At 40.6% G+C, this 27,188-nt stretch overlaps 2 protein-coding genes across 6 annotated transcripts in view; both read left to right on the top strand.

The window, feature by feature from the left end:
• Positions 1-15,169, top strand: part of pld2 (phospholipase D2) — a 34,814-nt gene extending 19,645 nt beyond the window's left edge. The window contains exons 22-26 of the mRNA XM_067438441.1: positions 21-70; positions 315-449; positions 1,201-1,354; positions 12,813-12,930; positions 13,294-15,169. Coding sequence (XP_067294542.1) covers positions 21-70; positions 315-449; positions 1,201-1,354; positions 12,813-12,930; positions 13,294-13,518 — 682 coding nt within the window. The 3' untranslated portion in view covers positions 13,519-15,169. The remainder of the gene's footprint in view (positions 1-20; positions 71-314; positions 450-1,200; positions 1,355-12,812; positions 12,931-13,293) is intronic.
• Positions 15,170-16,109: 940 nt separating this feature from the next.
• Positions 16,110-27,188, top strand: part of mink1 (misshapen-like kinase 1) — a 57,751-nt gene continuing 46,672 nt past the window's right edge. For 4 of the 5 annotated variants that reach the window (XM_067438443.1, XM_067438446.1, XM_067438445.1 and 1 more), the window contains exons 1-2: positions 16,110-17,309; positions 26,877-26,942. In XM_067438443.1, coding sequence (XP_067294544.1) covers positions 17,253-17,309; positions 26,877-26,942 — 123 coding nt within the window. In that variant the 5' untranslated portion in view covers positions 16,110-17,252. The remainder of the gene's footprint in view (positions 17,310-26,876; positions 26,943-27,188) is intronic. The other variant, XM_067438444.1, reaches the window with a different exon arrangement.

The following is a 27,188-nucleotide window of genomic DNA, read 5'->3' on the forward strand; positions in this document are numbered from 1 at the left end:
AGAACTTTTTCTGTGTGTAGAACGATTAATCGAGGAGAACACTCCATTCTTTCAAGATTAAAGGAAAAAAGTAAGTATCTGGCAGAAACATATTTAGCTGTCTGTAATTCTGCCACTCTTGTAGAGTACATTTTTGTATCCTGTCTTGTTCTCCATCTGTTAATTTCTCATTTGTCTGTTTATAAGTGACTAAATTATTTAGTTTATCTGATGTTGTTTTTTTTTAGCCATGCATTATAGCACTCTACCCATTAACCAATCACACTGATGGTTTGCCATTTATTGTTTTAATGACTGTTTCATCTTCTCATCAGTGCAGGATGAATGGACACAGTATATTTCTCTGTGTGGTCTGCGCACACACTCTCAGCTCGGCCAATGCCCTGTTACAGAGCTCATTTACGTCCACAGCAAAGCCCTCATCGCTGATGATCGTTGCTACATAATAGGTAAGACATTAGTCTTCAGATTAATACAATAAGACAAGTGACTGTCTGTGTCCCAGGAAAATGGTTCAGAACATTTTTTAAAATTTACAATACCATTAGAAATTAAGAAATTACAACATTTGTTTAGCAAGGACACATTCAATTTATACAAAGTGGCAGTAGACATTTGTAAATGTACAAAAGATTTATTTTTTAAATGAATCTAGGCATCAAAAATATCACTGTTAAAAATATTAAGCAGCAACTGTTTTAAACTGTTCAAATGATCATTCTTGAGCAGCAAATCAGAAGAATCATGTGACTTTAATAATGCAGCAAATTCAGATTTCTCTTCACATAAATAAATTAAACAGTCCTGTCAATTCATAATAATATATTTAACAATATTACTGCTTTACTGTATTTTTGATCAAATAAATACAGCCTTGTTTAGCACAAGTGACCTATTTCAAAGCACCCCCCCCCCACACACACACACACAGACCAATCAGAAAGGTGCTTTTTAATGGTAGAAATTATCATCAAAGCTCAACTTCTATATGATGAACATCTTTAAATAATTTCTATTTTATATAAGTTTAACAAAGCAAAATATTAAAAGTAGCTTTGGGGTATTTGTACCTTGGAATGGGATTTGTAAATCACTGACCCATGATACTTACTATTTGCATGAAGAACTGAATGCCATAATCCACCTGTGCGTTCAAATCTAAAGTTCTTCAAAATGTCCTTCCTCTCCTGTTGTTATCAGGGTCAGCCAACATCAATGACAGGAGCATGCTGGGCAGTCGTGACAGTGAGCTGGCAGTGCTGGTTGAGGACGAGGAAAGCGTTCCCTCGGTCATGAATGGAGAGGAGTACCAGGCCGGACCACTAGCACTCGCCTTACGAAAGGAGTGCTTCAGGTGTGTATACTTGTGTCCAAATCGGCAACAGAGATGCACCAAAGCATATATTTAAATTTATCAAGCTTTCTGTGAAGAAGTCGGAAAATCACCAGCCAAAACAAATCGTGCTAATCAAACACATATATGAAACTTACATTGAGCAGTATAACAGGAAAAACTGGAAATTTGAAACACAGCTTGGAAAAGTCATGGAAATTTCCATAGTGAATGAAAATTTCTTTGGATTTGCTTTGCATGAAGGCTCAGAAAACTGGATGCTCCAGCATTTCCAGCACTGAATCTACATCGCCACAGCATTGTGAGTTTTCAGTCTGAATCAGCTGATGAGATAACCAGGCTGTGTGTGTACCAAAAATAAAGACAAGACAAAATGTCTTACTATTGAGCTGTCTTCAAAAACTGCAAGCATGAACAATAACAGTGCAACCAGTGTACATTACCGTTTAAAGGTTTGGGTTGAGATATTTTTGGTTTTGTAAGAATTCTGTTATGCTCACAAGAGTGCATTTATTTGATTTAAAAATACAGTAAAAAGAAAACAGTAATATTTTGAAAAGCTGAATTTTCAGCAGCCAGTGTCGCATGATCCTTCAGCAATCATTTTAACATGATGATTTGATGCTCAAGAAGCTTATCAATACTGAAACGTGTTGTGCTGCTTAATATTTTTGTACAAACCATTGTCATCTTTTTCCAGAATTCTTTGTTAAATAAGAAGATCAAAAGAACACAGAATTTATTTGAAATATAAATCTTTTGTAACATTATAAATATACAGTTGTGTTCAAAATAATAGCAGAATGTTTAAAAAAGTAAGTAAAGCTCAAAATCCTTATAATAACTTTTATTTCAATACACGCAAATGCATTGGGAACACTGCAGATTCTATTTTAAATCAAAACATGAAGAAAAATGTATCAAATTTGTTATTACTTTACAGAAAGTGAAGAAAAAGGAATATTAGGCTGTTCATAAAAATAGCAGTGTCTGCATTTTTCTTTACAAAGTCAAACATTTACTATATAAACTGAAACATGCTTGATGATTTAGCTTTCTTGTCAACCACTGAACTAATAATTAGTCGTATAACCAGTTTCTGAGAACTGTCTTACATCTGTGTTGCATGGAGTCAACCAACTTCTGGCACCTGTGAGCAGGTATTCCAGCACAGGATGATTGCACTACATACCACAATTCCTCTTCATTTCTTGGTTTTGCCTCAGAAACAGCACTTTTGATGTCACCCCACAAGTTTTCTATTGGATTAAGGTCTGGGAATTGGGCTGGCCACTCCATAACGTTAATCTTGTTGGTCTGGAACCAAAATGCTGCTCGCTTACTGGTGTGTTTGTGGTCGTTGTCTTGTTGAAACACCCATTTCAAGGGAATTTCCTCTTTGGCATACATGACCTCTGTAAGTATTTTGATTTACTCAAACTGATCCATGATCCCTGGAATGCAATAAATAGGCCCAACACCATGGTGTGAGAATCATCCCCAGATCATGATGTTTGCATGCTTCACTGTCTTCACTTGTACTGTGACGAGAATTCAGTATTTGGGGTTGTCTGACAAACTATCTGCGGCCCCTAGACCCAAAAAGAACAATCTTGCTTTCATTCCATTTCTCTTTAGGCCAATCAACATGTTCTTTGGCAAATTGTAACCTCTTCAGCACGTGCCGTTTTTTCAACAATGGGACTTTGCGAGGGCTTCTTGCCGATAGCTTGGCTTCACGATCTTTGGTCTTTGGCTGAGTCTTTGCCATTTTTGCTATTCTTCAATCCATTCCAATAGTAGTTTCCCGTTTGTTTCCACGACTTTCTGATTTTGGTTGCCATTTTAAAGCATTTACTATCATTTTAGTAAATGCTTTATGTCTTGTCATGTCTTATGGTCTAGTTCTTATGGGCTGAATTACAAACTTATGATTTACTGATGTGAATCATTATGAGATTAGGCCGTTCTGCCTGTTAGGCAGAAATATTTGCAATAATAGCTGACCTTAATGACTGTAACAAATGAAAGTATTTAATTAACGTAGTTTGTCATGATGAATGAATGAATGAATGAATGAATGAATGAATGAATGAATGAATGAATGAATAAATGAGGCATTTATATAGCGCTTTCATATGTACTACTGTACACCCAAAGCGCTTCACACTCATGTCAGGGGTCTCTCCTCAACCACCACCAGTGTGCAGCATCCACTTGGATGATGCGAGGGCAGCCACAGTACAACGGCGCCAGTGCGCTCACCACACACCAGCGAAAGGTGGAGAGGAGAGAGGGTGATAGAGCCAATACAGTATTATTAGGAGGCCATGATTGGTAAGGGCCAATCAAGGGAATTTGGCCAGGACACCGGGGTTACACCCCTACTCTTTTATGAGAAGTGCCATGGGATTTTTAATGACCACAGAGAGTCAGGACCTTGGTTTAACGTCTCATCCGAAGGACGGCACTCTTTGACAGTATAGTGTACCCATCACTATACTGGGGCGTAAGGACCCACACAGACCACAGGGTGAGCGCCCCCTGCTGGTCTCACTAACACCTCTACCAGCAGCAACCTGGTTTTCACAGTTGGTCTCCCATCCAGATACTGACCAGGCTCAGCCCTGCTTAGCTTCAGTGGGAAACCAGTCTTGGGCTACAGGGTGATATGATATGCTATCTTATGGTAAGTACGGTTCATTGGAAATGAGTGACAGAGATATGACTATGATATCATTAGTAGTCAATAGCCAATCACTTTGTATCTCATCTCTCCATGAAATTCTTTTAACATAATCGTAATCCATCATTTCTACATGAGAATGGTTCTGTAGCTATGATCGATTTTTGTTTGTGCAGTAAAGCACATCAGCTTCCCATTTTGTCCAACTTCTCCCCTGTCTGTGTAGGAGTGTGTGAGTGAAAGAGAGAGGTGTGCGCGTGTGTGAGCAGAGCAATTTGTGTTGGCACGCTGCGTTCCATACTGCCAGCTACCAGAACATCTCTTGGTTGCCAAGGGAAACAGTGCGATGCGTCTAATGATGCGTGTGTCTGCAGCACCTTTCACTGCTGGCCTTGGGATGTGACCTCAAGTGATTGTGTTAATGTTTGTCTCTGGGTCCTATGATTTGATTGAATTATTCCACACTAATCTCCTCACATAAAAGATTCCACAGTTCACATTTCTATTTGCTTTATTAGACTTTCTGCAAGCATTCCACACCCCAAGGGTGCACTGTATCAGTCTAAATGAGTTTGCTGAACACATTTTTGATGTTTACTTGTACCTAATGTAAGAAGTAAATTATATACACTCACCTAAAGGATTATTAGGAACACCATACTAATACTGTGTTTGACCCCCCTTTCGCCTTCAGAACTGCCTTCATGCTACTAATTGATTCAACAAGGTGCTGAAAGCATTCTTTAGAAATGTTGGCCCATATTGATAGGATAGCATCTTGCAGTTGATTGAGATTTGTGGGATGCACATCCAGGGCACGAAGCTCCCGTTCCACCACATCCCAAAGATGCTCTATTGGGTAGAGATCTGGTGACTGTGGGGGGCATTTTAGTACAGTGAACTCATTGTCATGTTCAAGAAACCAATTTGAAATGATTCAAGCTTTGTGACATGGTGCATTATCCTGCTAGAAGTAGCCTTCAGAGGATGGGTACATAGTGGTCATAAAGTGATGGACATGGTCAGAAACAATGCTTAGGTAGGTCGTGGCATTTAAATGATTCCCATTTAGCAGTAAGGGGCATAAAGTGTGCCAAGAGAACATCTCCCAACACCATTACACCACCACCACCACCCTCCACTCTCATTCTGTTTACGTCAAATTCTGACTCTAATGTCTCAGCAGAAATCGAGACTCATCAGACCAGGCAACATTTTTCCAGTCTTCAACTGTCTAATTTTGGTGAGCTCGTGCACATTGTAGCCTCTTTTTCCTATTTGTAGTGGAGATGTGTGGTACCTGGTGGGGTCTTCTGCTGTTGTAGCCCATCCGCCTCCAAGGTTGTGCGTGTTGTGGCTTCACAAATGCTTTGCTGCATACCTCGGTTGTAACGAGTGGTTATTTCAGTCAAAGTTGCTCTTCTATCAGCTTGAATCGGTCGGCCCATTCTCCTCTGACCTCTAGAATAAACATGGCATTTTCTTCCTCAGAACTGCCGCATACTGGATGTTTTTCCCTTTTCACACCATTCTTTGTAAACCCTAGAAATGGTTGTGTGTGAAAATCCCAGTAACTAAGCAGATTGTGAAATACTCAGACTGGCCTGTCTGGCACCAACAACCTTGCCATGCTCAAAATTGCTTAAATCCCCTTTCTTTCTCATTCTGACATTCAGTTTAGAGTTCAGGAGATTGTCTTGACCAGGACCACACCCCTAAATGCATTGAAGCAACTGCCATGTGATTGGTTGATTAGATAATTGCATTAATGAGAAATTGAACAGGTGTTCCTAATAATCCTTTAGGTGAGTGTATATTTTATATATATATATATATATATATATATATATATATATATATATATATATATATATATAAAATCAGTCACACTCAGATCCACAGACTTAAACCCTTTTGATTTGAACTCTGGAAAGGGTCACTCTTGGGGAGAATGCTGATTCAGCAGAGCTGTTGTCTATCAGTCTTAAAATATACAAATGCTGTGATGAACCAAATCCCAAAACTAAAGGACTCACCAACAGTCTGACCAATGGGGGAGGGGTTCTCATATGATATTTATCAACATGCTTTGGTCCGTTTTGAAGCGTTGCCTTGTGAAACGTAATTAAAAGCTCTTAATAACATGTTTACACAGCACTGATGTACTTAAAACATTTTTTAAAAATTGCATACAGACGACAACGCTGTCAACTAGATCCTTATTTACACAGATCTGTGAAAACTACTAAAAAGGTTGCAATATGCATGCCAGGCCAGTAGTTGCCGATGTTACTTTGTAAAAACTGAACACATAATATGCATGTGCATGACATCACCATTTTAATTTTTTTGCATTTTTGTAGTTTACACAGAGACAATAACGGTATTGTTTTCAAAAACTTGCACTTTGGCCCTGTCCCAAATGGCACTCTAAACACTCCCCCTTCTTACGAGTCCACACTTTTGTGACGTAATGGTGCTTTATCTCTCTGGAAGAAGTTTGCTGCGGAGCTTGCTTCAGTGTTGGCTCTGCAAAAGTGTGCATCGAGGGCCAGTATCGACCACAAAGGGGACACTTGTGCTTCCTTTTGAAATCTGAAATGACAAATGGGCAGTGGTGGGCCGTCAGGGCCAGCAGGGCCTTCTCTGCTGGCCCTGTCAAAATCATTATATATATATAGTTACGATTATATTTCCAGAAAGAATGTATTTATTTTTGGTGTATTTTCAATATGTCATCATCTAAACGCATCACAGCCCCGAGGACCAGCACTAGTAGAATAGCTTGCCTTCCATTGAAGCTGCTATTTTCCATTGGACCATAGCTTTGACTGACGTGGGTCATTAGCCAATCAAAATTTGATGTGTAGTGATAGAACGGCCCAGAGGCCCAGCGATGTGTCGGTGTGCTACCCCCTGCTGATGTCATCAGCCGTCTGAACTTTTCGCGGGGTGTTAGAATTCTGTGTGAAATAAACTATGGCCGCCGCGGATGACAGGCTGCGTGCGAATGATCGATCATGATGTCAAGCCGGTAATGTTAGCTAACAAGCAGTGTTTTTTCTGTTTCTTTGGATGTTCTGTTGGTCCGTATTTTTGTTTGTTTAAGAGTATTTGTGCCAGCTGATTTTGATTCTTTTCACCATTTGCCTAATAAACGGTGACACTTGAGTGCAGTATCATCTATAAATATTCAAATTACCTTTTTGTCTTGCGTGTACTTTTTGCTTGTCCCCTTCCCAACGAACACTATGAAAGCAAAGTTCGTAGTAGTATTGCGTACAGTGCATTATTGTATTTTGCGTGTGTGTGTATTATGACACACAGGAGAGGGTGAAATATGAGGACATTGGCCATGTCACTTTTCAAAATGCTTATAAATCATACAGGATGAGGTTTTTTTTAGAAAGTAAAAATGCAGAATGTTTCCTGTGATGGGTAGGTTTAGGGGCAGTGTAAGGGGATAGAAAATACGGTTTGTACAGTATAAAAACCATTGCGCCTATGGAATGTCCCAATATGTCACAAAAACAAATGTGTGCGTGTGGGGGTGTGTATGTGTGTGTGTGTGTGTTGTTATGGCGACATGGCGTGGGGCTTGTTGATCGTGTGTGTGTGTGTGTGTTGTTCGTTAGTGAAGGCCCTGACTGAAACCCCACGGTACGCTACTGCAAATGGGACACCCTACGGTCTGTAAATGTGTTGTATAAACAGCAGTAGTGTCTGTTTCTGTGAGTCAGCACATCACAGTTGAAAACCTACTAAAAAGTAGAGCTCCTCTTCACCTTAAAGGGTTAGTTCAACCAAAAATTAAATTGATGTCATTAATGACTCACCCTAATGTTGTTCCACACCCGTAAGACCTCCGTTCATCTTCTGAACACAGTTTAAGATATTTTATATTTTAGTCCCAAAGCATATGCAGTCTATTCACACTTTACTGTCCATGTAAAGCTATGTTTAAGAGTACTATTAGCTAGTATGAAAGCTAATAAAAACATCATCAAAGTAGTCCATATGTGACATCAGTTGGTTGATTAGAATCTCTTGAAGCATCGAAAATACATTTTGGTCACGTGACATTGGCGATCTGAATCATTGATCGATTAATTGATTCATGGCCGTTTGAATCTTTATTTGAGGAACACGGAAGAGAAGACAATGCTGAATAAAGTCGTAGTTTTTGTTATTTTTGGACCAAAATGTATTTTCGATGCTTCAAGAGATTCTAATCAACCAACTGATGTCACTGTAGTAGTTCGTGGAAAGGAAGGAAGAGGACACAGGGGTCGACTGGACTGCTGACGGATTTATTTATACTCAAAAACTCAAATTATCCCCACACAACAACATGGGACTCTTATTATGAATAACTCGTCGTAAACACTTCCGGGTTACTGGCTTTCGGTTTCCTCTCACGCTTCTCTCACGTCCGCAGTCTGTTTCTCGTCAGCAGTCCATCTCACTCTCTCAGCTTCCGTCTCTCCTGGCGCTTTATACTCTCTCCGTGCCAATTACTGAAACGAGACACAGGTGTTGATAGTTTGTGTCCAACCCACTCACTTACCGTTCGTCTCCCGACTCTCCCGCTGCAGACCTCGCTAAACCACTGCCCCCCTGCCATATACGCCCACCGCCCATCTCAGGCTGGGGAGCCGTCCGGCCTGGTGAATAAATGAATGAATTGGTGTAAACCAAACAGCGTTGTGAAAGCCATCTTTTCTCTGGATAATGGAGACAAGGGGATCTGCCAATAGCCTTTTCTTAAGTCCAATGTCGAATAAAAACGAGCCGTGCCAAGCCGATCAAGCAACTCGTCACAGCATTCACCTTGCGATAATCCACGCAGAACCGGACTGAGCCGTCCATTTTCGTAACTATCGGGCTCGCCCAGTTACTGTTGGATTCTTCTATTACCCCCATGTCAATCATAGCGCCCAATTCATCCTGAACTACTTTTTTCTTATGCTCAGGTAAGCGATACGGCCGGCTGCGATTTGTCAAATCAGTGAATTGGGACGGCGAGAGGTGATCTTCCCCGGGGGCCAGGGCGAGGGATCGTGGTTTGACATTCGCCTCTGGACCGAGATCATCCTCCCCCCCGACCACCGTGGCCAACATCACTGATTCGGCCTCATTCCATTTTTTTAAGGAGGTTGAGGTGATAGATCTGACGGGCCCCGTTCCTATCGGACCGTATTACCTCATAATCGAGATCTCCGACTTGTCGTGCGACCTCAAATGGTCCCTGCCACTTAGCCATCAATTTAGAGCTCGACGTTGGGAGTAATACAAGTACTTTCTCTCCTGGTGCAAATTTGCGTAGCCTAGTTCCCCTGTTATAGAGCTGACTCTGGCGTTCCTGGGCTTGTAACAAACTCTCCCTTGATAGCCGCCCCAACGTGTGGAGTTTTGTTCTCAAGTCCAGCACATATTGAATTTCGTTTTTGCCCTGAGATGGTCCCTCCTCCCAAGTTTCTCGCAGGACATCCAGCACCCCTCGGGGCTGGCATCCGTAGAGAAGCTCGAAGGGGGAAAACCCCGTGGAGGCTTGCGGAACCTCTCGCACAGCAAATAACAAGGGCTCTAGCCACCTATCCCAATTTTTGGCATCTTCCTGAACGAACTTACGGATCATTTAAGAGTGCGATTAAACCGTTCGACCAGGCCGTCCGTTTGTGGGTGATAGATGCTAGTTCGAATCGCCCAATAACCCGTATAGTTTGCGTAGTGTATTGCCCTGATCAGTGAGGATTTCTTTTGAAACCCCCACCCGGGAGATAAGACGAAACAAGGCATCCGCAACACTTTTCGTGGAAATGTTGCGGAGGGCCACTGCTTCAGGATATCGTGTTGCTTAATCAACTATGACTAACACAATGTGATGCCCTCGTGCCGATCGCTCTAATGGCCCGATAAGGTCCATGCCAATTCTCTCAAAGGGGACCTGCATTAATGGAAGAGGGCGCAACGGCGCTTTTGAGGTGGCCGGTGGGTTCACCAACTGACATTCCGGACAAGCCGTGCACCACCTGCGCACGTTGTCATGAATGCTCGGCCAAAAGAAACGGGTCATGAGACGATTCAGTGTGGCCGCCTGTCCCAAATGGCCTGCCATAGGATTCGAATGAGCTACATGGAAAAGCATTTCCCTGCGGCTCTTTGGGACTAACAATTGGGTTGTATTCACTTTTGTCCGAGTGTCTTGGGTCCCTCGATACAACCGATCTTTTAAAATGGCAAAATACGGATAGGTGAGCGGAAGGGCAGGTTGGAGAGACTGGCCATCGATGGAGCGGACCTGTCGATACATGTTTTAATGTCTCATCCTGTGTCTGCTCCAGAGGAAAGTCATCACGCTCCGAGAGAATTAGTCTCCCGATCGCGTTCGGTTCCTCTGAAGGTGAATCCCGCGGTCCTGGTTCAGTTTCTCCCACCTGTACCCGCGCTGTCTCCTTCCAGGCCCTATTTTCCCAAGAGGCATCCACACATAACGTAAACGCGGGCCAATTCGTTCCCAAAATTATCGGATGCCGGAGGTGGGGACTAACCACCACCTCTACACTATGCTTTTCCCCCCGAAATTGAATAGTAATTGGGACAACCGGATATTCCACCACATCCCCATTGGATACAAGCCGCGTGGTTAAGGTGCGGTACGTCACCTTAACCACGCGGGTTGTATCCAATGCTCCCGGTTGAATCAGGCTTTGATGGATTGAGGTTTGGTTACATCCTGAATCCACCAAGGCCGATTACATACCACCCTTGATACTCACAGGTATTTGGTACTCGCCAGCTTGACCGGGGGTGACCTGGGGGACGTCCGGGACCCGGATCATTGTCCCTACCTCCATCACGGGACACCTGTCCACGAAATGCTCCGGGTCCCCACAACGCCAACAGGCCAGCCCAGACATACCCGCCGCTCCAGTGGCAGGGAGTGGTTTGGAGAATTGGTGCGGAGAGAGCGGAGAAACGGAAGCACTATCTCCCCCGGTGGCCATAAGCCCCGCTCCCCTGGGCGGAGCCCTCGGATTCCCGAAATGTCCTGGGCATGGGGAGAGCCCGGTGGACGTGTCCTAGGGAGAGGGACAGGGCGAGAGAGAGAAGGGGGAGAGAGAGAGTTAGCAGGCAGGGGTTCGCTGACCCCTGGGCACGCCACCATGTGGTCCTCTGCCAGATCGATGGCCGAGTCCAGCGACGTGGGGCGGTGGCACTGGACCCACTCGGCTGTCTTCTTGGGTAGCTGAGCGATGAATTGCTCCAGCACCACCAGATCGATCACCTGATCCACGTCGCTTCCCTCGGCCAGTAGCCACTTGCGGCAGGAGTCCCGGAGCTGTTAGGCCATCGCCAAGGGTCGACCGGCATCGCCCCAGTCCAGGGACCGGAAGTGCTGGCGATGTTGCTCGGGCGACCGGCTGACCTGCTGGATGATGGCCCTCTTCAGGTCGTCGAACACTAGGAGGTTCGCTACCGGAAGTTGTTACGCGGCCACCTGGACTTCGCCAGAGAGCAGGGAATGAGGTGCACCGGCCACTGTTCGCGAGGCCACCCACATGCCTCTGCCGATTTCTGGAAGAGCTCCAGGAGGCCTCTGGATCGTCCTGGGGGCCCATTTTGTGGAGCGGCACGTGCATGCCCGGCGGCCTCGGTGCGAACCTCCCGATCGATCCAGCTCCGGAACCTCTCGCAGTCCTCCTGCTGAGCCTGGACGATGGCCTGGAAACGCCTTTCTTGATCCGTCCTTAAGTCCAGCAGGGCCTGGTGTTGTTCGCGGTGCAGCACCGCATGGCGACGGTCCTTTTTCCTCCCGGGTTTCGGCACCAGTGTAGTAGTTTGTGGAAAGGAAGGAAGAGGACACAGGGGTCGACTGGACTGCTGACGGATTTATTTATACTCAAAAACTTAAATTATCCCCACACAACAACGTGGGACTCTTATTATGAATAACTCCTCGTAAACACTTCCGGGTTACTGGCTTCCGGTTTCCTCTCACGCTTCTCTCGCGCCCGCAGTCCGTTTCTCGTCAGCAGTCCATCTCTCTCTCTCAGCTTCCGTCTCTCCTGGCGCTTTATACTCTCTCCGCGGCAATTAAAACGAGACACAGGTGTTGGTAGTTTGTGTCCAACCCACTCACTTACCGTTTGTCTCCCGACTCTCTCTTTCGCTGCAGACCTCGCTAAACCATTTTCTCGCACCCGTTTTTATTAGCTTTCTGGACATGGACAGTAAAGTGTGCATAGACTGCGTATGCTCTGAGACTAAAATATAAAATATCTTACGGGTCTTACGGGTGAGGAACGACATTAGGGTGAATCATTAATGACATCAATTTCATTTTTAAGTGAACTAACCCTTTAAAATGTTGTGTAATTGCGTTGTGTAAATGTAGAATATAATTTAACAGCAGGTATGACGGCTACATTTGTATAATGTTTGCATGTCTCGACAGTTATGAATAAAGCCACAGTAAGCGAACTTGTCAGTCATCTTGATTGATGACGTAGAGGGAACTCAGACCAATTGTAATTGTACAGTTGTACTCCCATGTGACTTGCATAAACACATTTTTGTACGGTTTGAAAGGTTGCCTTGTAAAAACGAACCGAACCAAGAAGAAAATGTAACATTGTAACAAATGAAGTCCCTCTTTCGGAACAAAACAAATGATGTAAGTTGTGAAAATGCCCTTACTGTAGATAGAAGGGCTGTTGAACATTTTGTAACTGTAACTATCTAAATTCACCCTTTAACTCCTCTCCTCAGTGTACTTCTTGGAACAAAATCTGACCCTACTCTGGACATTGATGATCCAATCAGTGATCATTTCTTCAACGATGTTTGGAACAAAATTGCCCGAACAAATGCTGTCATCTATGAGAAGGTAAGGGACGGCTTGTGTTCTGAATTACTCCATACCCCATCTATGACATTTATGAATCTGATGTCTTTAACTAAAGGTTTTCATTTAAAAGTCACTGTGCTGGGTTTGAACCTATGGTTTGAACTGATACAAATGCATTGAATGCAGGTCTAAATTATGACAACCTGCAATTACTGTAATTTGCAGGTTGTGTGGTAGTCACACAGACAATAGCACCACTCCCATAGACTTCTGTGCTATCATTACCCATATATTTACACTGCTAATCCCAGAGATCTCGATGGTTGCATGTACTAGTTATGGATTAGTTTTCCCGAATGTTTTAGCCTTAATATAAACGTTGGCCTTTTCTTCACTGTGCAGGTATTCCAATGTCTTCCACTGGACTCCATCCGTAACTTGCGTGAGTTAACGGGGCACATGAACGCGAAGAATCTCAGTCTTACTGATGCGGAGAAAGCCAGAGAAGAACTACAGGCCACCCAGGGCATTCTGGTCCATTTCCCACTGCATTTCCTGTGCGAAGAGAACTTGCTCCCACCACTTAAAAGCAAAGAAGGAATGGTTCCTATGGACGTGTGGACTTAGCAGGGAAAAGCATCAAATTGTGTGCCAGTAAAACTGGATTTCAGAGCTTAAAATATCACACATCTACTGACTAAGCTATAAGCTACTGTGGCCAAATGCCACCATTTTTTTGTCCATTTCAGTTTGGACTAAAGTAATGCTAGTAAATAGATGATTAGCTCTGAACACTAACCCAAATACAATGTAGAAACACAGGCTGATCTTATATAATTTTTATATAAATTTATACCAAGAGAATCACAGTGCACTTGCTAATTTTATGAAGAAACAATGAAATGACATCAATCTTCTCCCCAAATGCCCGTTACGGCCACACACGTCATAATCTGAGTATTTAAGGTGGCCGAGAATGTAAAGTGCTGCATATACAGTGAGGATGGGATGAGGAAAGGAAAGAAGAGAAAATCAGGCAAAAGAGAGAGAGTAGTATTTTTGATAGACCAAGGAACAGAACGTACATTTATTGTTGTGAATATGTGTGGGTGGATGGCATTGCTTTACCTTCTTTTCCCTCTCTCTTTATTTCTTTCTTGCGTGCACTACACCTCGCAATGCAGTAGCAGCAAATCTGTCAGAACATTTGTGGTTGTTATGGTGACGGGTATAAAGAGCTGACTTGGTCTTGGCTGCTTATGAGCGATAGAGAGAACGAAAGAAAGAGAGAGGAAGATTGAGAAGAAGCAGGAAAAAATAGACAAATCGTAAAAACAGGGAGAACTGTGGGTGCTGGCGTACTTGGTCAGGAAAATTATGTAATGTTTTTTTTTTTAAACAGGTAGGGGGGAGTGTTACGTAGCAGGGATCAGGTGGGGCATCAAACATGGTGAGATATTCAGGGGGAGTCTCAGCTCAACATTTATCACCCCCCCAACCCCATCTCCATGACAACCAGAAGAAATTATTGTTATGTAATAATGTCAGTGGCTCAGAAGATTCCACTTTGGTTTATTTTGGAGGGGGTGTCGACTCGACACAAGTGGAGAGCACACTGGAGGCCAGAAAAGCAAAGCTAATTTTGTCAATGCCCCACTTTGTAAATGATTACTAATCTGCCCATGTAATGCTGTAGAATTGTTGTAGGTGACTTTATCTGCACTTGAAGATAATGTTTTAGGGTTTGACCACTAGAGACACAGCCATTAATATACTGTCACACCTTTATGAAATGACATTTAGGCTTTTTAAAAATCACTCTATACCTGTTCAGATATTGACATAATCGCTTTTGCACATTTTTATACTTTTTAGGTCTATACAATTGCTTTTATTTTGAAAGCATACTGAGCTCATGGACTAATACTTAAATGAATCATTGCCAACACTATGTGTTTTCACAACTTCCATACGTCTACTATAGACCTTAGCTAGGATAGACGGTGAATTGAATTTTCTTCAGATGTAAACGAGGCTGTGAAGGACAGACTTGCAATCTAAATGACATGCTTTCTATAAAAATCCTAGATCACGTGTAATTTTCAAAACTCACTTTCAAAACTGTTTTATGGTGTTTTTGTCTACATGTATGACATTTTTGGAATATATAAATGACATATCATAGTTGTTTGTAAGCAAACGAGCAATCAATAACATATCAATAACGAGCAATCTGTTCTCCATCTGAATAAATATACTAATGTATTCATTCTCTTCAGATGCTTTCTCTGTATGTGTGATTTTGCCTACACTGTGAGGACCAATTAGTCCCATAAAGGTTCTTTATACAGCACCTTTGTCAAACTCTGTCACTTTAAAGAACGAGCAAATCAAAAATTGTGAACACAAGGTAAATATCTGAAACAAGATAAGTAAATAAAGTGAAAAGGTAGCAATGAATTTTAGAGGGAGACCATCATAGAAGCAAAAGTAAATTATACTAAAAAACTACTCTCACAAAAGTTTACTCTCATGTCATTCCAAACCTGTATATATTTGTTTATTCTGCAGAACAAAATAGAAGAAATTTTAAAACTTGAACAAAATAGAAGAAATTTTAAAACTTGACCACTATCTTTTGTGTTCTACCAGAAAAAAAGTCAAGTACAACGCAAGGGCAAATGACAGAATGTTATTATATTATTATTATTGTTGTTGTTGTTTTGTTTTTTAGATTAACCATCCATTTAATAAACATATTAAATTATGTCTTAAATTATTAGAGTTTTACCATTGATTAGACAAGACTTAAGCCTATTCCTAGACTAAAATGCATGTTTAAGCTGGACTAAACTTAAACAACTTTTACTGACATTTCATGTGTTTAAGGCACGTAAAAAAAATACTTAAATGTCCTAATTGAACTACTCTTGGCTTAATCTAAGCAATGTCTTTAAAACCGTCTTAAAGTGTGAGGGTTAGGCATGAGAACAAAACAAATCCTTAGCTTGGTATAAAAGTATAAGTCTATATAAAGTCTCCAAAATTACAACAACAAACAACAACAACATGTGCACTAGTTAGGGAGGTATTCCCGGCACCACCTGTCTCCACTGAAACTCGGGTAGTTTGTCCCTGTTCTAGCACCGTAGCAATTCAACAGTCCAGGAAGACTGGAGTGAGAAGTGAAGGGGAGGGAGGAAGGGAGGAAGGGAAAAAAATTAAGTGGCTGGAAACAGTGCTGTGTATTCTTGCAGAGAAGGGACGTCACAGCCCGACCACAGCAGAAGTAGGAATAGGATCATACCAAGATAGGAGAGAGAAGTTCAATCTGACACATCAAAACAAATGAGATTACAGCTAAAGGACGAAGTTGATTATCGAGGCGACTCGTTGGCGAATATCTTAATAATAATAATGATATTATGTATGCATCGTGACGATCGCTGTCTTAAAGGGTCCGGGCTGAAAACAAGCTGCTGTTTATGATTTCCCGTTCTTCCCCCTTTCTTTCTCTCCAACAAATAGGCAGAGGTTTTGCGCACAACCGGGAGGTGCCGCTGACTGACATCAGGAGGGAATGAAAGTTTGCCAGGCGGGCGGAATTTTATTCGACGTAAACACGTCTTGTTTTTGACACCAGGACCGTGTATTTCAACCCGATACACATTTTAGAGACTTTTAAAAAGTGTGGACACTACCTGAGCCGAACAGTGACATCGAAATCCGCACAGAAATCCTGTTTAAGGCGTGTGCGTGGGTAGCGCCGTAACATGACGGCTGTGGTAGATTGACGCGGATATCACGAGCGCCGCTGTTTTGGAGCTCGGCTTTAGACTTAGCTTGAAGTTCTGCCTCTTTATTTACATATTTTTGTGATTTATACTGCTCGTGTATATATTATCTACTGCTTTTGACTGAGGTAGGCTTGACTTGGCTTAACTTACGCAGTGCTGCCAAAATGAGTGTAGAGACGGAGCGCAGTGTGGCACATCTGATTCAAGCTCGTGAAAATGTTGCCATGCAATCTTCAGGATTAACGTTATAGGCTCAACCTCAGCCTTTATCGTCGATACATGCTCGCAGGCATTCCTCGAACACTTGCCCGAAGAACCGGATCACTTAGCCTTAAAGAAGCCTTTGTTCTCCGATAAAGAAGAAACATTTTATGGTCAGAAATCCTGCAGCTGTTGTCGGTTAAACTGGTCGCGGCGGGGACGAGCCAAATGTTTCTCCGGAGACCTCACAAGTTTTTCTGAACTGTCCCTTGAAAGAAATATACTGATAAAATAAAAATAACGCGGTCATAGTTGCAGGTTTGGAGTACGCATTTTGAATTTCCTTCTGAAATCGTTGCAAAAATGACTGAAAACGCACCTACGCGGAGTCTGGATGACATCGACCTGGCCGCCCTGCGGGTGAGTGAGTGTGTGTTGTTCACCTGCCTGCACCCCCCAGAGGCCTTCACACCCAAACAAATCCATAATAGTATGATTTATTCCGAAATTATGGATTATGAGGATAATATATATCAAAGAGCTTTTTTAAATGTTTACTAGCTCGTGAATCTATTTCCTGCGATCAGGTGAGACTTGGGCCCGTATTGTGTGGCCTGGAGTGTTTATGTATTTTTGTGTGTGCAAGTCTAGGACACACACACACACACACACACACACACACACACTTACATTTTTGTTTTTGGGAGGGCCTACCTTGCAAATAAGTGTTGACATTGAATAGGCTTGATCTTAGAAAAGCTCTCTTGTTGTATGGGGAATGCCCTGCAAAACATTAGTGTAACTTTCCATTTAGGTCATCACTCTTTTTGTGTTTACATACAATACAAATGTCAAGGAATGATAATGATTGAATGTTTTTTTTTTAATGGCTTCTCAGTTTATTTATTTAACAAAAACTCAAAGTCCCCTAATGGCTGGAAAGTCTCAGTTAATGGATAAATTATATATTTACAGCAACGAGTCCATTTTGTGAGGGGGAGAAAATTAGTTGCCCACTTAGTATGCAGAATATAATCTTGACATTAATCCAGACTACATGTCAAGAAAAGATGATAATTCTTTACCAAAGTCTATTTTAGCACGAAACCAGCTTTGTATATGTTAGCATTAAACAGTCTCTTACCTAATACACCAGCATTCATAAATTTAGGTTCAGTAAGAATTATCTCCTGTTCACCAATGCCACATTTATTTGATCAAAAATACATTAAAACGGCAATATTGTGAAATATTTGTTTACTTTAAATTGTGTTCCAGGATTCTGTGATGAATACAAAGAAATCTTTGTAACAATGTATTGACTGTCACATTGACTCAATTGAATGCACTTTTGCCGTATAAAAATAATTTTTTAAATCTTACTGACCCCAAACTTTTGCACTTTGCACATTAGCCTCAGAATAGCTATTGTGTTGTATACTAGAATAGTCCCTGTGTATTTAATGTGCGAGCAGAAGGCTAATCTAGTCATCTAGCTTAGTGTATGTTAGCAGGTGGCTAATCCAGTGTCTTAGGGCTAATTATGCTCACTAATTAGGGGAATTCCTGCATATATACAAGGTAACATATCTGTCGTTCACAAAGAAACAAAATAATTGTATGTGCTTTTGCCATTTTTACTTAGGCTAGCTGTCAATTAGATTATTCAAAATGTCATCATGCAGTAAGTAACTTTATCTTCCTGTGAAATGACATTCTCTCTGGTGATGTATGTTAGACTTCTCCAATCATTTAGTTTGTTGCCAAGGCAGCATTACCTTTTTTAATTTATTTTATTTTCCAGCTTTATTTCAATAAAACATTTTTTTTTTAAATAGTTTGCAGAGGAATGCGTCCTTCCTAAACTTGCGTACTGAACATAAACATGATGGGACTCCATTCTTTTGACATTAAGCAGTTACGTGTGTTCCTGGAGTTGTGAATATACCATAAATGTTAGCGCTCTGGCTGTAACTCTATATCTCTTGTGTGTTGGTACAGTGAGTTCCTGGGCACGGCTCTCCAGGGTGTGATGTGTCTGATATTGCCCCTAGAGAGAGAGAAAGAGCACGATGATTCATTTAAGCTCATTGTTTAATAGCTGTCCTATATAACACCCACATACCACGTCTCTCACACACTCTCATAGATGCACATTTAGAAGAGCAAAACACATTTAGACTATCTCAAGGGCTCTGCCTTACATGTGGCCCTCTAGCTAGAATCGCACACGGCTGAGGTGGTTTATAGTTTCATTGTATTGTTTTTGAACTTGAGAGTAACCTGCTCTCCAGTTCACCTGTGGTCATCTCAGTTTCAGTTCTTGTAAGGATCACTTTTAAATACATTGACTTGCCAGAGCATCAAACTTGACACAGAAGCAGCAGGCAAAGCTATTTGGTGGTGCCTGAAAATCATACATTTAAATTTGTCTATTACATAATCATAATAGCAGTCATTTGAAAGTTGGGTTGCTTGTATGAATGAGACATAAATGCTAATAACATTATAACAGAAACCAAAATATCAAATAGTAATAATGATGTAAGATATTTGGTTAAACACAAACTAATGAATATGCATAATGACTAGGAAAATCTGCTATACCTTACAAAATGTAACAGAAGCTTGTCATTGGCTAATCAAAATAAACCAGCTGTCGAATAAACTAGCTGAAGTGCTCGTGCATAAAAAGCCAGATGTTTGCCTTACATTAGCAAGGAGAAAATATTAATGTTAATCGGTATCTGTATACATGAGGTGGCAAGTTAATGATGTAACTTGATCTAGTAATACTTATTGATAACTGTATATAGGCTGATGGGCATTATTTTAATGGCTAATGGCCCTTCATCTCTCTGTCAGATAGCTGCATGCTGTTATTTGAATATTTCAAATAACAGCATGCTGAATATTTCCCAGCTGTTTTTATTTTCCAACCGTAAGTTGGTTTATTGAGGCATGTTATGTAGCACATATGGAGTAGACTAGCTGTGCTAACTGCCGGTATTAAAGTAAAGGTCGACCGATTGATTGATAGATTGATTTACAGATCAATTGCCACGATAACTGATTGCTGCCTGGAACAATCGGTTATTGGCAAAAATTCACACCGATAGTTTTTCTAGGTTGCTGTTGCGGCTGAGAAGGGTGCGCTGTCTTTACGCAGCGAAAGAGCGAGACCTCTAGAGGTGAAATTAAAACTATCACTGATTCCTCGTGGAGTTTGTTTTGACGCGAGGCTGCGCACTGCACAGAGCGGGGCGATTCAGATTAAAAGCAGACAATTAAACGGTATGTTATACAGTACACTATCGCAGCGTTTCCCAAACAGGGGGCTGGCTGACGTGAGCAGGGATGCCGTGTGAAAGGTGCCTGGCACACATTTGCACCCAGGTTCATCTCGCATCTGATGACGCATCTTTAATATTGGTTGTAACTTGAAAATAATGCGATTCACCGCTGCATAACTGCATGCAGCATGAGGGATAATATGAGGCGTAAATCTTCCACTGACACGGTGCCCACTTTATTTAACATCACAACTGACGTGACATTTGAAAAACTCAGATACGGACATTATTATGTTTGATGGCACTTCAAGGAAATAAACCGGTTTATTAATAAAGCGAGTAAACGCGGTTTACTTGCATTGTCAGTTTACTGGTTTGCATGTAAATGGGGAAAACTGGTTATTTCAATAAGCTGATATTTGTGAGTTATCACCCCACTGGTGTGCATGTAAACGCACGCTCACTCTATCATGTGCTGAGGAAGACTCTGGAGTTAAAATTCAGATGTAAAAGGTGTTTTGTTTCCATCACGCTGCAAGCAGTTAACCAATCATAACAGACTGGGCCGGGTATAATCACAGAAGGGTTTAGACACTAAACTTTAGAGCAAGGGTGCTCAACCAGTCGATCGCAGACAGCTTTCCAGTCGAACATGAGAGTAAATTGCCCTTTCTCTCTTTTCAGCGTTCCCACGTCTCAGACCTCAAATACATAAAGGTCTGAGACGAAGGAACGCTGAAAAGAAATACATAAAATATTAACCTTTATAGACATATTATTTCTTGAGTTAAGAAAACGCTGTATTTATTTTAAAAATTGACCCTTACAAGATCTGATTACGTTTACCTCTGCGCTAGGGATGTCAATTTTCACAAATTCCCATGATCGATCGTCGTTTAAATTAACGATCAATTAATCGATTAATCGTTAACCATAATACTGAAATATGCGTCTAAAGCAGTGACCGCATTATAGGCGACAGCATGACAGTATGTGCAATGCTGCTCAAAACACTATGTTCTTCACCAAATGAATGAGAAGGATTTTTTAATTTAAACAAAGGGCTATGGGATTGTAAAATTAGTCGATGTTATTTATAGTTTAATTAAATTACTTATTTAATAACCAAATATAACCTGTAGCTAATACAACACCAACGCCGCCTCAGATCTGTTATTCAGAATGTGTGGACGCTCTTCCAAGAACAACGTGCTAAAACGTCACCTAAACCCAATTAATTCCAAATGATTTTTTAAATATTGTTTTCATTAATGTTATGTAATGTGAAAGTCCCAATCATAGTTGTTATTAGTCACGCGATGCTGTTTGAACTGCGTGAGCTGAAGCTGATGCGCTGAATCAACACTGAAGTTACACTGAAGCTCTTTGCTAGCGCATTATTTAACTCAACAAAAAGCTTCCTATATGAGATTAATCAGATTTAAATAAAGTTAACACAACATTATAAGTTATATATCTTCACAAAATGATGTGAATGCACAAGTGAACTTGGATTGAGTTGCTTTATTCATATTCAGAATGGGAGACGCGTGGTACGCGCTCTAGGAACAACGCTCTGAACACGGCACCTAAACCCAATGACTTTACAACCATCTATTAAAATAGTGTTCTCATTTCTGTTATGACAGTCCCAATCATAGTTATTATGCATTCCTCTGTATGCACTAAAGCCGAAGCACTAAATGAAAACCAGTAGTCATGCGTTACACTGAAGCCATTTACTAGTGTGTTTTATTTCACTAAAAGAAACGCATCCTATATGATTGATCACATATATAACGTTACAAAATAAATGTAATACTACAAATTACTTCAGCACAATCTGATGCGAATGCAGAAGTTAACTTGAACTAGTTAACGTTACATGCGTGAGTCAGAATGTCAGAATGCGTGACTCATGTTGTGCATGCGCTCTTGCTGGATCAACGCAATGAAACACACGGCAAATAAACCCAAATACTTAACAATCATAATGTTTTATTACAGTAGTGTTCTCATTAATGTTGTGTAATAGTCATAGTCATTATTAGCTGTGCATTGCTGTTGGAGGAGCTGAAGCTGATCACCGCCACGCTTTTACTACCGCTCGCCTCTAACATTAATTATTAACCAAATGCATCCTAATGAGTTAAATCAGCTATAGATTGGCATGCACAAAATAAACACAATATTACAACTTACATTTGCACAAAACAAAAGGCTGCGAATGCACATGCAAACTTGCAGTCATGATGAAGGTGTGTAACTCTGGTCAGCTGTAAAATGGTCTCAAATAGAACTCGGGCACGCTCGCATCATTTTTCCTCCCGTTTTGTGGTTGAGCCGCACGCACGCGCATGACCCTGCTTAATTGATGATCGATAACTCTTATCGATCAAATGTCTTATCGACAATTAATCGATCATCGATTAATCGTTGACATCCCTACTCTGCGCTGTATGTGTGACGGAGGAGGGGGCAGAGCTGTGAGCCATGAGGATAATGCTTTTCATTGGTTAAATATTTATAAAATCCACTGACAGACGTGTGACCAGTAGCATTGCTTTATGAAAAAACTAGTAACACTTAATAATAACATTTAAGCCTAGTTTACACTGCCCGATTTTTGCCCCGATTTTGAGTCGCCGACAGGTTTTGTGAAATCGCTGACAAATGCCCGAGATCACAGGCAAATCGGTGCTCGTGCACGCGAGTGACAATCACGCAGTGTGAATAATCAAAGTTAACGACAATTAACGTTGTTTAATTGTCACATCGCACGTGTGTTTGGGAAACGTAGTTTTCACACCGGAGAGAGAGAGAGTTGTCGGAGATTCTTCCTCTTGTTCAGTCATGCAGTGTGAACTCCTCTGTCGTCAAACCATCGTGCAGTGTGAACACAGCAGTGACTGAATGATACCAGACAGATAGTCATGCAGTGTTAATAGAGCAGTGACCCGACGAGTTTAAAAATCGTGCAGTCTGAATAGGCGTTAGTTAAGTCGCTTATTAGTTAATTATGGACTGATCATTTACAAAACATGATTAAACATTCATAAATTATTAATGGGTAATATGCTAACATTTCATAAATGTTTTGTTAATTAAGTTATAAGAAATTAAAAAATATTTATCCCCTTGAAAACAAATAAATTACCCTAGTGGTCTGTTCGTAATTAACCATTGTTTATTTAGATGATACTAAAACTATTTTAACAAAAATATTTAAATGATGATTTATAAGTTATAAATAAAGTATCAACTAATAACTCATCAAACATCTACTATTGTTCTGTTTTGATTTCATGATTTTAAGATAACAGCACATATGTAAATGGTTAACATGCCATATATTAACAAGTTATAAAAAAAAGTCATATTTTGTAAATGATTGGTTTATCATTAACTAATTAATAAAACATACTACTCATACTCTTTAATATAAATATATGGCAGATATAGCAAGAGTAGTATGCTAGTACACTATTAAATGAGTACTTCAGCGCTGGGAATAGGAATCTGTATGTAAACTGGGTTATTAATGTAGTAGAAATTTGAAATTATTTTTTTTAATTTGGTGCTTTCTACACTGAGAATTTTTTTTTTTTTTTTTAACTGTCTTATCTCATGGGGATAAAGACAACAATTCCCAGAATGCTTCGCTGCCCTACGAGGCCACTCCCAAAGCCACCACTACTAGATTACTGAATCACTTTCACTTTTCCACAACGACCACGTTAATTTTCATAAAATCAGTTTAGTTAGAGAACAGACACTTCAATTAAAAACTGAACGTGTCTGTTCAATATAATATGATTTAGCCGCTGAGAGAGTATCACAACCCAAAACGCTGCAGGAGTCAGATTACATTCACTGTCATGGACGAGCTCTCGTGATGAGAGCTGAGGTAAACGTGACCGCGCTTGTGGTATAGATTCACCTCGCATGTTCAGTCTGGCACGTTTTCAGTTCATGCCTTTGGAAGCTTAACTTTCATAGGAATTAATCTGATTAGTTTGTTTACTCACTTGTTACACTCACTTTGTTTACATGAATGCCTGAGGCTGCAGCTGAGAGCTGTGAGTGCGATCTCCCATCCCCCATGTGCGAGTTGAAAACATGTGGAAATGGCTCCCTCTGCTGGCTATAGTCTTTAGCCTCTGGCCAAAAATTCCTCCAATGACACAAATTGACTATATTTGGAGGAATTTTTCCAGAAATGAAATGCATAAATCTCTTGTCTCAGGGGGATATGAGGGGAGGGAGCACAATCATTCGAATATACTCCAGGGTTTCTACTGAAACAAAGCCATATGCTAATCACTGAAGTAACCCTTTAAGCAAGGGTAGATCTTGGCACACTGACAAATATAAAAGTAGATCTTTGTTCAAGAAAAGTTGGGCACCCCTGGTTTAGAGAGACTGAATCTTTTAACTTTAAAGTTAGGTTTTTTTAGTCTAATAGTGTAATTCCTAATCTTTTATGAGGAAAAAATAAAAAGTTTTGTATTTGTTTTGAAGATGTTTCAGATGTGTTTTTCAATTAACATTGACCTATACTGGCATATTTCTATATGTGCTGTCCTGACACTCATCACACATGCATGGACATACAATGACTCATTTGAAAGATTTATCCTGTATTTTGTTTAGTGTCCTCCCTGCAGTCTCCAGGGAAAGCCTTATTATCTGTTTATCATCTTATTCATTGGCTCATTTATTAATTTATCTTCTTATGTCTCTCTCTCTCTCTCTCTCTCTCTCTCTCTCTCTCTCTCTCTCTCTCTCTCTCTCTCTCTCTAAGACAGAGGTTCTCTATAGACTAATTTCTTTTGATGATCTTTGTAAGCTCAGGTTGAATATTATACGGGCGCTAAAGTATAATATTTGATACGACGTGCTATTTTATGTAAAAAAAAACTTCTTGTTTTTTAATCCTGTTTGTTTGTTCTCATTTCCATTCAACCTCAACCTCTTACTGATGTTTCACATAAGAGCATGTTGCTCACTTGCAGCTCACCACTCCAGATCTCTTTAATAGAGAAAGAGAGGGGGAAAGATGAAAAGGAGATCAAGAGAGTGAGAGAGAAAAAGATTGCAGTTATTGGAGGCAGATGAGAGCGAGATGATCGTGGTGTGTATATGTGTGAGAGCTAGGAAGAACGTTAGCCTTGTCCACCCACAGAGCTGTTACCGAGGCCATATTGAATCACACTGTGTGTGTGTGTGTGTGTGTATGTGCTGCGCTGGCTGTTTTTAACCCTCTACTCATTCTAGTTTTTGGCTGCGTTCCCCAGCTGAAGCCACACACAAGAGGTACATAACGCTGCTTGAGAGTTGTATAATGGGTCCTAATACACAACAATGCTGCATAAACTCCCTTTTTGAAGGTTGTCTTGTTCTCAATGGCTGAGCAGGTAATGGTTCTGTCATTTCCATCCTGAGCCAGCAGGGAGCCGCTTGTCTAAAAGAGAGAAACAATTTCCAAAATTAAGCTTGATTTAGGACATGAAATATGCTCTTTCCTGATCAGCATAAACGTAGTTCAAATCGTGTAGCTTGGATATTTTCCACTGAGATTGATTGAATAAGAAGGTGCGGAGTGTGACGTTCTAACTGATAAGGCTCAAAACACACCCAACGCAAGTATACAAATGTACAGTTGTTGCTATGCTAGCTTTGGAAATGTCTGACCACCATATTCATTTTTTTAGCATTGCCACAAAGGGTCCCATAACTATATTAGCATGAATATAATAATAATTAAAAAAAAAGAATTTCAGTTCAGCATGGAAAAAAAATGCACCTCCTTTTTCAAAATGCATGGTGTGGGTCTTATTTTGAATTATTTATCCTTGCATGTTTTATTATTTTTATTATTATTTTAGAGTTTGACTTTGTAGATCTTAAACAATTTGTCTACTTAAATGCTGCCCCTTTCTTACAGTTGATGGCAAGACCGCATTCAAAAAAGGCTGCCATTTAATCCACAACTGATAAATGGAGCCAAGTCCCTGCTCTACCCCCCCCCCCCCCAATAATTAACGCTTTACTCAACCATACATCACAATATGATTAAACAAAAATCTGCCATTTTAATCAAAAATGATTTTATTTTGATTCATCTTAAATATGTTAGTTAATGGTTTCATTACCCATTGTTTAATTAAATGGGGTTTCAAAAATAAATTTAAAATAGTTCTTGAGAAGATCAGTTATTAGATTTTATTTTTACATCTCTAAAAAAAATAGAAAAGTTAATATGTAACTACTTATTGACCTCATCTTTTTAGAGATTCTTTTTAGAAATGACATAATCTAATAATCGGTCTTATAACTTAATATTAAACAACAAAAGGAACACATTTTCTTTTACAATAGAGTTTTAATGGCATAGACTTAAACAAATCTAGGTACCTCTACCTTTTCCTGAGGTTTGCTTTACAAATGTAAGAGCACATATCAAGGCATGTTCAAATAGACTGCTTGTTGACAGTATGTTGGTCAAGTTCTGGCATCTACGTTCACATTCTTGAGTAAAATATGTTTCTGGCCTAACCCTTTAAATTATTCGGGGATGTTAATGTAATTGGACGGAAGTAAATCCAAATGATTTCTCCTCTATAGTCTTTATTTTAAGGGGTTTACATGATTGTATGATTTCATGATTTTAAAAATTGTTTCTCTCCATCAGGACCCAGCAGGAATCTTTGAACTGGTGGAAGTCGTGGGCAACGGCACCTACGGACAAGTGTACAAGGTGAGATACAGATGGAGGGCGGGAGAAAGAGGGATGGGGGATGGCGATATTTGTTAGGAGTAAATGCTATCTATTGTTACTCAGCAAGAAGCGATGGCCTCTCAAATGATAAATAAAACTCCCATTTGTGTTCTTAGAAAAGCTATTTACTGTGTGTGTTTGAGTGCAAGAGTGATGGTGGATTCAGTGGGAGATGGATTAAAGATGCTGGTACATGAGTAACAGAAGACAGAAGGGGTTTAAAGC

Source organism: Pseudorasbora parva, chromosome 3, assembly GCF_024679245.1.
Source record: "Pseudorasbora parva isolate DD20220531a chromosome 3, ASM2467924v1, whole genome shotgun sequence".
In the NCBI taxonomy this organism is placed as follows: Eukaryota; Metazoa; Chordata; class Actinopteri; order Cypriniformes; family Gobionidae; genus Pseudorasbora; species Pseudorasbora parva.